The 16,530-nt window shown below is 36.0% G+C and overlaps 1 protein-coding gene across 1 annotated transcript in view; it reads left to right on the top strand.

The window, feature by feature from the left end:
* The window catches only part of DCDC2 (doublecortin domain containing 2), a gene marked incomplete at both ends in the record, with an annotated part of 52,507 nt that extends 39,553 nt beyond the window's left edge, over positions 1-12,954 (top strand). The window contains 6 exons of the mRNA XM_081325389.1: positions 520-666; positions 2,055-2,109; positions 2,451-2,601; positions 9,505-9,605; positions 11,687-11,983; positions 12,850-12,954. Of these exons, the coding sequence (XP_081181515.1) occupies positions 520-666; positions 2,055-2,109; positions 2,451-2,601; positions 9,505-9,605; positions 11,687-11,983; positions 12,850-12,954 (856 nt within the window). The remainder of the gene's footprint in view (positions 1-519; positions 667-2,054; positions 2,110-2,450; positions 2,602-9,504; positions 9,606-11,686; positions 11,984-12,849) is intronic.
* Between the last annotated feature and the right edge of the window lie 3,576 nt (positions 12,955-16,530).

Raw genomic sequence — 16,530 nt, 5'->3', positions numbered from 1 at the left:
GATAACAGATGATTTTGTGTTTTTAATGTTCCTGGCTACTGTTCTGTTGTAGTAATTTTGTGATATTTGCTTGATTTTAGATTGTTTTATGTTACTACATTATTCTAAGTTGTTTATTCTTGACATTGTTGTTGGCTTTGTGAGGCAAGCAAACCTTTCATACTGGCTATATGCAGAATACAAATTTACTTTTCATTTTTGCTATGGAGCAATAATAGACAATTTTAATGAGTACTGCTGATGAGGATAGCTTTGTAAACATGGCTTTGGAGATATACGTATAAGGCCAGTTTTCTACAAAGTACAGCACATTCATGAGAACTTTTCTTATACAAATTTATTTATGTATAACTTATATTTTTTCCTGTGATGAGACTCAACATTTGTTTTCTGAAATAAAGTTCATAATCTGTTATGAGATTTATTAGGTGTTTCTTGGTTGGTAGTACAATTCAACTGTTAGATAACACATTTACTAAAAAGGTTATTATGGTACTATTAGGTATGTCTCTTTTACAGGCTTTACACTTTAGGTGGAAAACCTGTGGAAAGCGGGCTGGATTTGGAAAATGGACAGTGTTATGTAGCAGTTGGCAGAGATAAGTTTAAAAAATTGCCATATAATGAACTATTGTTCAGCAAGTCCACGGTGAAGAGATCTTATGGGTATGTAAATGTGTTTTTGCCCTCGCTTTATTGGTGAACAAAAATTCTGGCATTGGTACTTGATATTAACATGGTTAATTACCATAGTGTTAATAATTCTGAGTCCTTAACAACAAAGAGATATCACCAGAGTGGTCATAACTCAGATTCTGCTGATTCTAGATTTCCATGGATATATGAAGGAGCAGCTGGGTATAGTGGCTGATAATGTTTGTTCACTTGATTGCCTAATTCATGTCATATTTGTAGTAAGGAAGCATTTATACCTGGCAATGTTTGAGATTACATACAACTACATATTTTAGGCTGAACCTTTAAAGCTATAGTATAAAACAAAAAAGCTTGTAATATTCCTTTGCAGATTATGTAAAATTACACAGGATGAATAATTACGTGTGAATGCTGTTTCCAGCCATTTTGAAGAGGTTGACTCAGGCTAACAGCATTTTACCAGGTTCTCTCTCTCCCTCTCCCTCTTCCCCTCCCTACATACAGACACACACAAACAAGAGAGAGAGAGAGAGAGAGAGAAACACACAGAGAGAAACACACACAGAGAGAGACACAGAGAGAAGCAGGCAGGCTCTAATGTTTGTTTCTCATACTACCAGTGCATAGTTAACTATAATTAGTGAAATGGTTAAATGTTGTAATATTTAATAAGATTTTTTATTTATGAAAATAAGTGTTGCCCCAACACATTACAACTCTAGATGGCTTATAAAATCTATAGTAGCAATACATAAAACATCACAAAAACTTCAAAAGTCCAGAAAACAACAATAATTTAAAAAAAAACACAGAACTTCATACAAGTGGTCTATTACCCAGTTTAACCCAGAGTCTGGGAACAGAGCCAGATTTTAAGGGCTCATTTAAATAGGACTCGGTAGAGAGAGATGAACAAATCTCAGGGGGAATGGTGTTCCAGAGGACAAGCACAATGACAGAAAACTCCTGCTTCCAAGTGAAGTTGTTTGCTCAATTACACCCAAAGTAAGCTGAATCTGTCAGATTGTGTGCGATAAATAGAAACTATAAGAGACAAGCAGTCTACGGATAAACAGGTCCTTTTCTATGAGGGTTATTATACATGGAAGCTTACTGGCAAACAATGTAGCTCAAAGAGCAGATGTCTCATACGGGCAGGCCGTGTTCAGTTCAGTTCGTAGTTCAGTCATGAAATGATCAGTTCTGAGGGTCTATGGATTTGTCAAAGGACTTGTCAGTCATGGCAGTTGCGTACCAGTCCTGAGGAAGGAAGTGCAATCACATTCAGGAGCAAAGATGGGACTGTTCCAGGCTTAGGAGGTCCAAACATCCACATTTTAGCAATTAGTTGGGCTGTTTTAGTGTGCAAATAAATAAACATTTATTTGTTTTTGTAGCTCAAAGGCATCCTCGCTGCCACCTATTGGTGGATCTGGAAAATCAAAGGGGAGTGTGAGTATCAACTATAATAACGGCTTACCTGGTTTACTGTGTTTAATCCGATCAGATAAAAATTATATTTCCTTTATAGATTCACTCACAGATATATTGCGAAACATGGCAAGGAAGCACATAGACAGGGCTTAGGCATGACCTTTTGTTTGCTTGGAATTTCTGTAGCTGTTAATAAGTTGCCTTTTTCATAGTAAAGCTAAAGTACAATGGTGTTAATATTGCAGTTTAGGAATGTTTATATTAAGGACCTTTATACGCATACATTTGAAGTTTATATTTAATAACACCTTTTCAGGTTTCTGCAAATAAATTATCTGTTTTCCCCTCTATTATGTTAGTCAAAATCTACCGACACAGGGGACACATTGTCTTCTCCACAACCTCCAAAGAGAAAGGAAAAGGTTGGACACAATCAGGAGTCTAAAAAACCTACAAAATCAAAAGCAGATGCAAAAATTATAACCAAATCTTACATTTTTCCTGTTAATGGTAAGTACATAAAAATTAGGGTACCATTTATTTTGTATTTGATAAGATGTGTTTTATATATGGTCTTTATTTTGTTCAGTAAAGGCTCCTTTTTCTTACTTCAAGAACAACTGAGTAAAATGAATAGGGTTAAGAGAGAGTAACTGGCCCCAGATCACGCAACTGGTTTCTACTCCTAAGGGAGGATTAAAACTCACAGTCACCTTGTTTTTCTTCCCGCACCTTGTTGCCAGGCACATTACAAATATAATTAAATAAGTAAGTATGTAAATGTAGCTGTCACACAATATCCCAATTTGCTATTTCTGAATTTGTATACTTTATTTATTCAAATCCATTCAGTTAATGAGATAAGAAATGTAAATAAAGGAAGACTCATCGATATTAGCAAGACTGCTACTTATTAGTTGTGAGTCATGCTACTCAATTACATTACTACAGTGGAAAGAGTTTTGACCATCTTATTAATCAATCATAATTTAGTCGATTATATTGGATTATATAAATGAAGTAAGAAAACCGAGTTCGTATATCAACATTTAATGACAGGGGTTTGCATCATTTAAGCTCTATTTTCCCCATAATGTGAATGTACACAACTTGGTGATGAGAACTTTGTGATACGTGGCTTAAAGTAAACAACTAAGGTCAATAACAAACTAGAAAGACTGGATTGAGAATATATTTTTTCAGAACTATTGTAGGTATTCTACCTGTAGACTTCAGAATCAAACACAAGGAACTTCTATTCTTTCCTACAATCAGGGAAACGAGGAAAAAAAAGGTAAGCAAGGGAGCATTGTAGTCCGGGGAATTCTGGCTTTAAATTGGGTCTTCTAAATTACGGCCCCAAAACCATCTCTGAGATTTGTAGAACAAAGCAAAATGCAAGAATATAGTGTGCTTTTATCTGCTCCTTCAGAATACGTGTATACTATGTGGTATGCTGTCTCAGTCTGAGAGACCTTGTTCTAACAAAAGCTCAGAGCTCTGTATGGGGTCGTCGGTGGGCAACCCAGTTTCTTTTCTTATTGAAAAATAGATATGGAGCCAAACATTGCTAACTCATTATTTCTTATAGAGGCAAAGCCAAGGCACATGGCACATGGCTGCAGAACAAATTATAAACCACAAATCAAGTTTTGTTCAATTCCCCATGGATGGGTGAGTATTACTTTATTACATTTATTATTACATGGCCTAGGTCTATATCCCTGGGAAGGGTGGGGAAATTTGATTGTGAGAGATGAAATTAAAAAAAATACTCAGATAAGTATACCTTTTCAGTCACTTGCTCAATAATCACACATTTGCAATTCCGTTATAAGTACTATGCATTATGTAGCACTATTTCTCTTGTCTTTCCACAGATGACGGCAGCCACCCAACACTCCCAGAAGCTTAAGTATTTCCCACAAGGACATCCACAGATTGCAAAAAAAAAAGAAAAAAAGAAAAAAAAGGATTAGCAGCTGTTCCTTTCTGAAGTTGCTATCTTTGTCCTGAGATTCTTGGGCCTTTCACAAATGGAAATGTAACAGGTGCAGTTATGGTCAGAAAAAAACATATGATGGAAATATCTGCATCTGTTACTTGGCTATCTTTTCATGGGCCCTCCATGAATGAATGCATTGTGTGTCATTAATATTTTTCAATAAAAGTTGTGACTCTTTCAGCTACGGCTCTGTTCTTGTATTTGTTAGCAGATATGGGTCCCTCCCACTTGGTGCTCATTTCGGATATTTCTAAATAGATTCTTTAGCATGAGAATTTACCTCCATTTTGATCGTCTGACTACTAAGAATGTCACAAGAGAAATGTTTTTACATTTTTGTGGGTGTTTCAATGATGGTGTTATAAAATTACCCTTACTGTATTAGGTTTGGCCTGTTGGCAGAAAGCTAGACTCTAGATGTCATAAATTAATAGATTAATAAAAGTATTACATTGAGAAAGTTTCCTTTCTATCTGGTTCTGGCTGTTTGTGGTGAAGTGTGGTTATAATCCTACCCACCCTCATAGAGCTTTTCATGAAGGGGTATTAAATTTGCTTTGTGCCATGTATGCATGCTAGATTCTGTGATGTCATTACTTTGTTCTTTCCACGGGTACTTTTACCACTTGTCAAGCAAGGGTAAAGTGGCATCATTGCAAACAAGATCCTGACTGAAGAAGTGGCAGGACTGGTAGTCCTTGTTGAAGGACCACTTGTTCAGCAAATGTTTGAAGTTACGATGGTGCTGAACAGTGGATCCTTGTAGTTATGGCTGTTGCAGCATCTCCACAGTCCCATGATTGCAGTTTGGGTGCTTGGCAATGAGCTTGCATTCACTACATTGCAGCATTCCACAATAACATGGAATGTTATTTGTGATATTTGCTGCCAGCTTTCAACAAGCAAAGTCAGTGGGGAAGCTGGAAAGATGTTGCAAACAGCAATCACATGACCGCGGGATACTGCAGCCGTGAAGGAGTCACCTAGTGACAGCAACTGGGGGTGCTGCAACTGCTGTCTGATGGCGCAGTCATATGACATCATGCTTTATGACAGTGTTGCTCAGTGATAGAGTTGTCTATCCCAAATACTATCGTTAAGCAAGGACGTAAGTTCTAATAGTATTCCCATATTTTTCTGTTATTACTATTAGCACTGGCATGTGTTATACCTTCATTTTCATCTCACATACGTTTTGTAAAATAAGTGTCATCTTCTTCTGCAAGAAGTTTTGTACCCAAGATAACTTGGCTTGAGCTGCTTTTTCTATAGAAAACTGCCCCATTTTCGTGATAAATTTATAATTCTTATAGGATATTTTTTTAAAAAAAAAATAGAGCAATGACAATTTCTCTACCTCTCTTTGTGTCTTTGTATGCTATCCTAGAGAATAGGATAGAATCTTTTCTCTATTCCTTTTATATATCTATTAGAGCTAATGAAAAATATATTCTTTTTCAAAAAAATAAGATAGCATGTGGTAAATTACACTGATTTTTTTCTTTTGAAGTTACATTAATTCTCCTGCTTACTTACATTTACTTTGTAAATGTCATTGATTTACATAAAATATTCAGGGGAAGCAAGCTATTATTACCAAGATTATTTTCTCCCTAATGCTGAACTTCAAATTTGAAATTCATTAAATGGTTGTATCTACATCATTTGTGTGCAATATGTTTTTTATTGTTAGCCCTGCTTAAGAAATAAGCTTATGCAAGGAACATTAATTTTCTGGTTGTAATTAAAGTATATTGATTTCTTATTAATTCTTTGAAACTCTAATTAACGTGTTATTTAATATTTCCTATTATCACAATACATCAGTTTCTTTCAAACTGAATGCAGGAACTGAGTGTCATAAAAGAAGAAATATTTTTCAGTAGACAGAAGAATTCACGGTGTTTTCAGAAATTATCGGACTTCTGGGGAAGAAATGGTAGACTGATTATTGTGGTGGAATGAAGAGCCTGCTAGTAGACTGGCTGTTCAATAATTCCTCACCAGACAAGGAGAAGACTTGAGATTACCTCTAAGTGATCCAAACAGTTGCAACCCCCTATTGGGGGGTTGAGAGCTCTGGGAGATGAGGGAATAACCATCATGCTCAAAATTCAGTTGGCATCTCTGAAAGGACACTGTTTGCATATTTCCTTTTCTAAACATTTTTTCACAAATTGCTTGTTAGGAACCCAAACGTCATGGGTTTGCCTTCTGTGTAGAACTATTTTGGCTCTACAAGCAGAAACAGTTACCTCTAAACAAAGAAATTATTGGGAATGATCAATTAGTGTAGACCAGTATTTCTCAGCCATGGCAACTTGCAAACATGCGGACTGTATGGCTAGTTGGGGAATTCTGGGAGCCTAAGTCTACATATCTTCAAATTGCCAAGGTTGAGAAACATTGCTGTAGACAGATACTGTTGTGATTCAGGGTCAACCTGTGGGTTCGGCAGTTGGGTCGGACAATTCAGAGGAGGAGGAGGGGGGTGTTGGAGAGCTTGCTGAGAATATTGAGGCTCCACAGAGCCCTCAGCCAGGCCCCTCCCATCTGGTCACAACGCAGACCCAGCTGTGTGAGCCTGACAGCGTGGATGAAGATGACCCACAGCTGGCCCTGTTCAAGGACGCCTGACGCAGGAGGCAGTCAATCAGGAGTAAACAGAGGAAGGCAATGGGGCACCTCGGAAGGAGGCAGAGAGAAGCCACACCCTGAACTGTTTAAAAGGGGAATGCGTGGGAGGGCTGGTTTGCTGAAGGCAACTGTTTGAATAGCTCCTGTTTCATGGTTCGTGTTTGCTCTCTTTGCTCTGTTTGCTCTGTTTTTGTTTTTATGTTAATAAATTTGGCAGGCTTAGTTCCAGCCTCTTGCCTTCTTGTAAAAGGGGTTGTCCCTGCCTTTTCTGCAGGGCCGGTAGCAGGCTGGTACAGAACAGATACTTCATTTCCAAATGTCTTTCTAAGCAGACTCAATGCCTATTAACAGCTCAGATTTATTAATATTATAAAAAGTAGTGGCAATTATAACTTGGTGTGTGTGACGTGTAATGATTTGGTTCATTGGTCTTCGTATTTCAAATTTAATATCCATCAATGTCATTCATAAGATAGATGAACATAGCATGCAGATTTAAAACTTTAGTTTCAATCTTCCATAGCCAGGCTGGGAATTTTGGGAACGATAGTATCCATTAAGGCGTACTTTGCATTGGAAGCATCTTATATGAGCTGTATGAATTGCTGATAGATGGCATGTATTGCTTAATTGCTTTATATTTAATTTATGTTTAGCTATACTTATTTTCATCAAAGTTTTTCAATCTTGCAATACTGTGACCCCCTAAATGACAGAATGAATTTGTGCAACACCACCTTGTGAATAAAAGTAATGATTTAATTGGGGTAAGAATTGATCAAGAAATATACTTTTATTAATTAGATTTTAATCTATACATTCAGCTAAACAGTGATTGGTCTTTAAAAATTATGAAGATAAAACTGCCACTAGCAATCAATGAAAAATGTGACAGGAGAAAAATGACATTAAATGCGGTGGCTTGAAAAAACTTGCTTTTTGCACTCTTTTCTCCCAGTGCAGCCACAGTAAGATGCCAGTTGTAGCCTGTTTTCTTTGTTTTCCAGCCTCATGCTGTCTGCTTCTAACATTCTCTGTCCATTCTTTCAATTTCCTCCTTGCTGTAATCTCACTTCGGCTTGTTCCCCTTTGTTGTAATTTCCTCTGTAGCGTGAGCTTCAGGTCAATGTTCAGAGCTTTACACAGAAACTTTGTGCCCTCCATGTGTTATTCCTTTGAAAAATGGCATATGTTAAAAAACATAAATGGTATTTAAGTTCCATACGGGTTCTTGAAGCTGATAGGTCATCATGCTCAGAAAGAACATGTGAAAAAAGCTCTTTCGGGTGATCACCCATCTATTATCTTGACGCACAGTTTGAGAAATAATGGTTTAAAAGTATACTTTGGAGCAAAGTAAAAATTATCAACATATGATACAATACAATAAAACAAATAAATAAGCAGAGATATTATAGCATGCCACTTAAATAAAACACATCAGCAACACCGAAGAAATGTCTTCAGCTTGGTAGTGCAGAGGCCTAACAGAATTTTTCACCCAGTAGCCAAATATTTCTCTAAAGAGAGCTGTGCAGTCACTTTGTGCTAGAATCTGTACAAGTAGTCCTCAACTTACAACCGTAATTGGGACTGGATTTGTTACAATCCCATTGTAACTCATTATGGTCATAAGCTGAGGCACCATGTGAGTGAAAGTAATATTCCGGCTTTTATTTGGTGGTCATTAAACACAACAGTTGTTAATTGAACCCACTCATTTGAATGGCCATTTTTTTTGCCAGAAACTGACCAAAACCATGAACCACAGTCATGTAACTGCAGAGCAGTGACTGGTCATAAAGCTGATCCCCCCCCCTGATTTTCAGTTATGTGACTGCATGGGGGCTGATGTGACCATTTATGACAGTTGGAGTACTTTAACGGTTGTGTAGCACCCCTTCTGTGGTTGTTGTAACTTTGAATGATCATAAGTAGAGAACTATTTATACACAACTACTGAAAAAAGCCTCTTCTATGTCTGTGTTCAGTTTCAAAAGCAAGGGATGGATTTTATCAGGTTTTAAGGAGCTCAAAATATATTTATCTTTGCTTCTACTTTCTAAATGTATATTAGATCAGTTATTCTGTTCTTCTCACTCAAGTTTATCAATACTAAAATATTTTTCTAGCTTTTCCATTTTTTAGAGAACATGTGGTATTGATAATTTAATTAATAAATTACATAATGAAATGCCATTTTTATTTCTAGTAAATCCAAACATTGTTTTCAAGTAGTTCAACTGTAGATTTGCTGGCAGTTATTGTATTCGGATGGTTATAGTGTGGTACCAGTTGTTCATTCATTTAATCATTCTGAATGGACATCTTTTCACTAGGATGACCTTACAGTAAGTGCTTCTTTGAGTTCCTCTAAATGAACGCTTGTGTCATCAGTGATGTTATTCTATCCACTTTGCCTTCCTGAGGCTGTATTGATTGAATAAATAAAGCAAACCTAAGGAAAACCTCAAGGGGCATTTTTAATGTGTGTAAGTGACACAGATACGGAGTTTCTCCACATGTAAGTCTTTATATTGATAAAACTGTTAATACTTATCTGTGTGTTATTTTCATGAATGTTATACTGTATATGTTTGGAAAAATAATTTTGAAGAAGAAACAGCTTCAAGTTACCTTTTCATTAGTAATGATGGTTAGTAATAATGGTTATAATGCAAAAAAGATAACCAATGAGATATCATTTGGATGCAGTGCTATCATTTCCCTACACAGTGTCACAAAACTGACTCTGCTTCCTTCCACTCCAGATGATGGTATTTACAAAGCTGGAAAAAAGCGATCTGAAATGCGAGGGGCAGCAGAAGTCCAGGAAGATGAAGACACTCAAACTGAGGTCCCAGTTGACCAGGTAATCTCAAAAGTTTGGATAAAAGGCAGTGGTTTAAATGTTTGCACTTTCACATTGGTATTGCATGCTTTGGATGTTTACTGATGTGACATTCTAGGAAGTTCTGGGAAAAAGATAATGAAACTAGTCTTCCCTAATGCAGGGATTGCAGAAGAGAAAATATAGCTTTTAAAAGAATCACTTTTTGATGCTGCATTAGAAGAAGAAATCTGATTTTTTTTCTTTTGGCAGATTTATGTAGCAGAAGAGCAAGCAGAGCTGAGGGGCAAAGTTAAGTGCAACATCAGCTTAGAGTTATTACATTCCCACAAGTGGTCCATGCCTAGCCCCCCACCCCCCACCTTTGAATTCTGTTGACCCTTATCTGGCTCCAACTTAATGGATTTTTGTGATCCTTTACACTTAAATTAATGTTAAGTTGCAGCGTAGAAGATTTATTTAAGTTGATGACGTGCTTAACTCTGTCCTCCAGCTCTGCCTGCTCTTCTCCTACAATTTATCAGCCTCCGAAGGTAACTTAGGCCTTCTTCTGGGTAGCTTTGGACAGTTTAAATTTGATTACTTGGTTTTTTTTTTTAAGGTACAGCATGTTTGCAGAATTGAAAACTGAGCTTTCCCTCTTAAATCAGTAATAAGGCACTCTACATATCTTTTCAATATAAGAACGAATTAGCCACTACTGAAAAAGTCAGGATGTTTAGTTAGCAGTGTAAACTTTCAAAGATAGACAAGCAAATACCAATTTATTATGGCATCGGTGGGCAACTGGACATAAGATAGCAATAATGCCCACTATTGTTTTGAAAGATGGTCATATTTGCTAAGGAACAGAGTCATGTTGTTGGGGTGGGTATGTTACCCCAATCAATCCCCTGCTAAACATATACATTTTGTCTTCTTCTGTTTGTTTATGACTTTTCCTATATATTTACTTTTGGCTGAAAATGAAATATCTGCATATCTCAAAATATGTCCCTGCTTCCTGTTTTGATTCAACTGACATATCTTCCAATTTTGCTATATCTATAATATGTTTGTTATATATTTTAAACAGATATGTCTAGTTCACTATTTCCCTTCCCTATTCTGAACTACTCAGTATTCCCAAATTCATTTTATACTGTACATATTAGGTATATTGTTCTTTGTAAAAGTTCTTCAAAAAAATAGGTGTTCTAGCAGATGGATTGTAGTCTATTCTGCATTCTAACATGAACTACACCAGGGGTGTCAAACTTGCAACGTCACGTGGCGTGTTGTGATGTATTGTGACTTTTTTTTCCATTGCCGGCTTGACGCATCTAGCCTGCGGGCCAGCAGTTTGATACCCTCTGATCTACACAATCAGAAAACTAGTGTAGCTGACAAAACAAAGATAACATCTTTTTATTTTGTTCTCTTCATTATCCACCTTTGGTCTGAAACGTCACTGTTTGTTTGGTATTTCATTTTGTAAATTTGGTAGATTCTTTTTGTAAATTTTTAAGCAAATGTCTGTGACATGAGGAATTAGTGCCGATTCAATAATTTGCTTTTTTTTCTTACATGCTTAGGTTTTCCAGTCTCCAGGCTTCAGAGCCTTGTTTCATATTTGTTGATATAGAATTTCTAACACTTTAACTGGCCCTTTGCCACTTTAAACAATTCAGTGGGTGTTTTCTTTTACTTGATAATTGATTTGACCTATTGTCTGACATTTCACAGTTCTAATGGAGTTGATTTATGAATATATTCTTTCTCTGCAAATATTTATGTTATTTAATACCCTGTTGGTAAGGTCCTTCTGACATTTCTTAAGATTTTTTATACTTCTGTGATTACTGTTGAGTATTTTTGTGCTAGTTTTCCTTGATTGCTTTAATCTTCTTTAAAAAAACCCCTCTCGCTTCCCTTTTCTTTATATTCCACTATTTGTTGACATTTTTGACTGATTTTTTTTTCTTGATGTTGGAAGTTCAGATTCAATTTTGGCAATTTAATACTATATCCTGCAATGTGCATACTGTAATGTTTTTACTTTTTATTTTCTGATGATTCTCTCTAGATTATTTCAATTAAATTTTTTTTCCTGTATTCATCAGCGACCAGCAGAAACTGTGGATGAGGAGGAAAATGAAGCACTAGAACATAAAGCTTTAAACCAAAGAGAATATGCAACAATGAATGGAGAAGATGGGGAGGCTATTAATGGAATGGAGGAAGGCAAAGAGAAACAGAATGACCATTACGAAGATGAATTACAAGGGCAGAACCTTGACCAAACAGGACAAGAGTCTAATGACAACATGCATGGTAACACAAATGAAGAAAATGGTGAGGAAATGGATCCCAGTAGTCATCCAGAAGAAACAAAAGAAGGTATTGATGATCAGATCCAGGTAACATGTCTTTGTCTTTTATGTACCTGTGTGAACATGCTTCCATTGGTCTGCTATAGCAATAGGTTAGTCTGCAATCAATCTACATTATCCTTGGTGTTGCAGTTTTAGGGAAAACATTCTCATTGTGGATGATTCTACTGGTATTTTCATAGGGGATACTGAATCCAGTAGCAAAAGAATGTTGGATATTATCTGCAAAACACCTCTATGCATTCTGATCAAAGTTTTACACTAGAATTGATAACACTATCTTTCAAATAATGCACTTAATGCATTTGCTAAACTGAGTGTGTTTGCTTTATGCGAAACCATGGAAACATGCATCCACAAAAGTATTGATATTTGTGAAGCATCATGTACTTTATCTTTCAGAATGTCTGATACCAGTCAAAAGCAGATGCTGCTTAGTCACCATGATGGTTTTTCCCAGAATAATCTGTAGGAAGTTATGTTAAATAGGTTGTTAAGGAAGGATGAGGTTTTTTCCCCCCTAATCCTATAATTAACTTAATCCTCAGTTGTCCTGTTTCCTTTTATTTCTGCAAGATAACTAAGAATGCAAACCTATTCATTTTTACTGTTATTTTTGCTAGCAAGAAAAATTATTTTTCTGATCATCCATATATATATCGTGGATTAGTTGCTTTATCACTAGACACTGTGTTTGCTGTGATCTAATTAAGCTAATCCATACATGTAGAGAAGGGTTAGAACTTTGATAAGCAAAAGCAATTGGCATACTCAGTGATGACTTCCAACTTGCAGAATTCAGAGCTTTTTATCATTATGAATACAGATATACACTAAATATTGCTTTATGATACAAATATGTCAAATTCAAATGTGTTTTTTCTCTCTTCTAGGTTGATTCCAATTATGAAAAAGTCCCAGCTCCAAGAGTCACCATCACCAGTCCACAAGAAAGTGAGAAAAATGAACAAACCAATGACTATGCAGCAGTAGCATAGGGATAGTTTAGAAGATGTATGTTCTCAGAAAATGAAGAATTTTATGTTTGAAACACAGGGCATCATCTTCTGCATGTGATTAATTTATAATATAATAATATGATGGAACTTTTTACCCATTAAGGCTTGACATGAAAATAGTATTCAGACATACATCGTTAAAGGGATGTTCATTAAAAGGAAGCTTAAATTGTAAATGCTGACATGGGATACAAAATTTAAGGTAATATATTAATGAATAGGGTCATTATGGAAGATGAAATATTGAAACATTAACCCTAGGTAAGTTCACAAGAAAGTGATTAAAAAAACAGGTGAGTGAGGTAAATCATATTTTGTGTTTTTTAAAAAGACTAAACATTTTAAGGTGATTTAATCTCTATTTATATAAGCTGCAGTGTATTTAAATAATTTACATTACTATTAGAGCTATGACTCTTTGTGGTAAGGTGAACGTGGGTAGGAAATTTCAGTAGTGAAGACTACATTAGACTTGATCCATAACCTTAACAGATCTCTGCTACATTTAAGGGCTTTTCCTATTAGACTCATTTTATAGTTACATGTGGATCTTCTCTCCCCACTGAAAGGAATGGGAAAGCACTGCCTATATAAGATATATCGTATATTGATTGGAACCCTCATGCCTGGAATGAATTGCTGAATTGACAGAATGTGGTCACAAGACAGAGAATGTTTATTAGGTCAATTAACTATAGAAATCCCACTCCATGCACATTATTTGACATACCCTATATGCAGTTGCATTACAGTGAATTTTGATGGTTGGATCCAAACTGTTTTTTTTTTGCAAGTAAACAGATTCATAAGTTCATCCAACATTATTTTTTTCTGTGCAGGTTATGCTAGTTTAAGTTTAAGATTCCTCCAAGTCAAAAGATTCCTCCAATCGTTCCCACAAGGAACAATCTGAATAATCACGGCAAGTTCCTATATAATCTTACCATTTATGTCCACTTTTTAAAATCCAGGACACATAACCAATCACAATATTATGGCTTGGTAATTTTTTTTAAAAAAAACCCCATTATTTTAAAAATTAACTCCAACTTGCAAATCATGTTCCCTTTGACTTAAAGTTCATTTCCTGAAAAACTGACATTTTCAAATACTGGAAAAAATATTGATGGTTTGTATATAGCTCCATTTATGCTGGATTCACAGACTCCGGAAAGAGGTTTAGTATTAAACTGTCATGGGAATTAATGCTCACTAGGGTCCTATGTTTGTTTTATGTGAGATTTGTAACCTACTACTTCTAAATTTCCCTAATAGCCCTTGTTCAAGCCATTTTAATTATATAGGTTGAATCTTTATTTTAAGTTGATATGTTTAGCTTGTTCTTTATAAATAGTTGGACCCAGCTTAAAATATCTTGGGTTGCTAATACTTTGTTGTTATTGTTATATATGAATATCCGAACATGCTTTAACATGTAGTCCTGAGACTGACATACAGACAACTAGTCTGATTTTTTGTCATTTTCCTATCTTGCCTATTCTAATAACAGTATCCATATTTATGCTATAGTTAGCCAATGGCATTAGCTAACTGTGCACACAGCATAGTTAGCTAATGCCATTTTAGTCAGAAGGAATGTAACTCAATTCAAAATGTGTCCCTTCCAGTTCAATGAGTGTTCCTAGAAATTAATGTATCTCTAAACTGATGTGACACTGAAGAAGTGCTGTTCGTAGATCCTCAACCCTCTGTTTTCAGTGATAGAAGTAATAGATATTGTTTTGTGGCCACCGAACACATTTATTCATTATATACTGATGTTTCAAATATGGTTAATTGACCTTTGAAAATAATTCTTCTCCTGTCAGATTCTGGATTTATTTCGGTACTAATTTTAAAACTGCTTTGGTTGTTTGTACATAGGAGGGATAAATGGATGCAACTTATTAAAACATCAATATTTTTAAAAATATATTTTAAAGAAAATATACTTTTGGAAGCATATATATATTTATATAAATAAATACTATATTGTAAGATTTGTCAAACATGTTTAATGAAAACATTAAAAATAAAATTATATGCCCAGATTCTAGTTGTTGACTTTTTCTAGTATGTCTGGTAGTTTCCTTTTCCAGAGGAATTTCAAATGTGATGATTAATTGAAAAGAAAGATTTAGTAACAGTAATCATTTTTGTCCTGCAAAATGGTATAATTAGTTAAATAATAAAGGAAAAATATTTGCTACAAGAAACAAGGTGAACCTTTCACTATAAAAGTAAAGGTAAAGGTTCCCCTGCACATGCGTGCTAGTCATTTCCAACTCTAGGGGCCAGTGCTCATCTCCGTTTCAAAGCCGAAGAGCCAGCGCTTGTCCGAGGACGTCTCCATGGTCATGTGGCCGGCATGACTAGACGCCAAAGGCGCACGGAATGCTGTTACCTTCCCACCATAGTGGTCCCTATTTTTCTACTTGCATTTTTTTACGTGCTTTCGAACTGCTAGGTTGGCAGAAGCTGGGACGAGTAACAGGCGCTCACTCTGTTACGCGGCACTCGGGATTCAACCCGCCAAACTGCCGACCTTCTGATCGACAAGCTCAGCGTCCTAACCCACTGAGCCACCGCGTCCCTTACCTTTCACTAGATTAGCTTATTAAATACTACTTTTTCGTGGAATACAGTAATAACCATCTACAGGTACAGGAGTCTTTACCTGTATTTATTTATAAAGCCTTTAAACCGTCTCAGTATTAAAATTGGTGGTTCACAAAGAATAACAGCAACAAACCAACGCAACAATAGATATAATAATATCAAAATTACATTAATAATATAATAATTATAAATCAAGATATCTGCCATTAATTATTCCTGTCAGTCCCAAAGGTCTTCTGGAACAATCATGTTTTTCGATAGTTTTCTAAAAGGCAAGCTATTCCCCAGAAGGAGAGCTCCACCTGGAGTTCCTGTCTTTGGGTTCCCTTCTGCCATATGTTTCAGTAGGGCTGGGAAGACAGAAGGTAGTTTCATAGATACCCAGATGCCTGAGACATTTGGGCCTTTATATAAACAGTACATTGAACTATATTCAGAAGCAAACTGTTATCTTATGCAGTTACCAAAGCAATCATTTTACCTGACAGTAAGGAAACTGGGCCCTAAGTGTACAGGTCACTGCAAACTGCATCATTTGAAGTTTCTGAATGCAGATTAAAATTGTAATACTAGCCCTTCATTGCAGCTATCCCAATAAGTGAAGGGTGAAACAGAGCTGGACCTTGGCTCCCCCTTCAAAAACTGCAGTGTCTAAACTCTATAATAGCAGCCCTAACTAAAAGAGAATTTCATCTCCTCCCCCACCTCCACCTGCCAATTCAAAGATGGACATCTTGCTCTGCTGCTTTATGCAGATAATGCTGCCATCTTTTCACTTCCTCAGGTTACCCTTAGAAGTCTGGGTCTTGGTGGACTTTTGTAAGGAGAAAAAGCTCACAATTAACTACCCTAAACCCCCCAAATCAAGATATTCTCAAGGGGACTTAGATGCTGAAAAGATTGATGGCACACTGATAACAATACGTTCCTGCCTTT

This window comes from Vipera berus, assembly GCF_964194415.1.
Source record: "Vipera berus genome assembly, chromosome: 3".
In the NCBI taxonomy this organism is placed as follows: domain Eukaryota; kingdom Metazoa; phylum Chordata; class Lepidosauria; order Squamata; family Viperidae; genus Vipera; species Vipera berus.
Note: the sequence above shows the minus strand (reverse complement) of the source record. Positions and strands in the feature narration are given on the sequence as shown.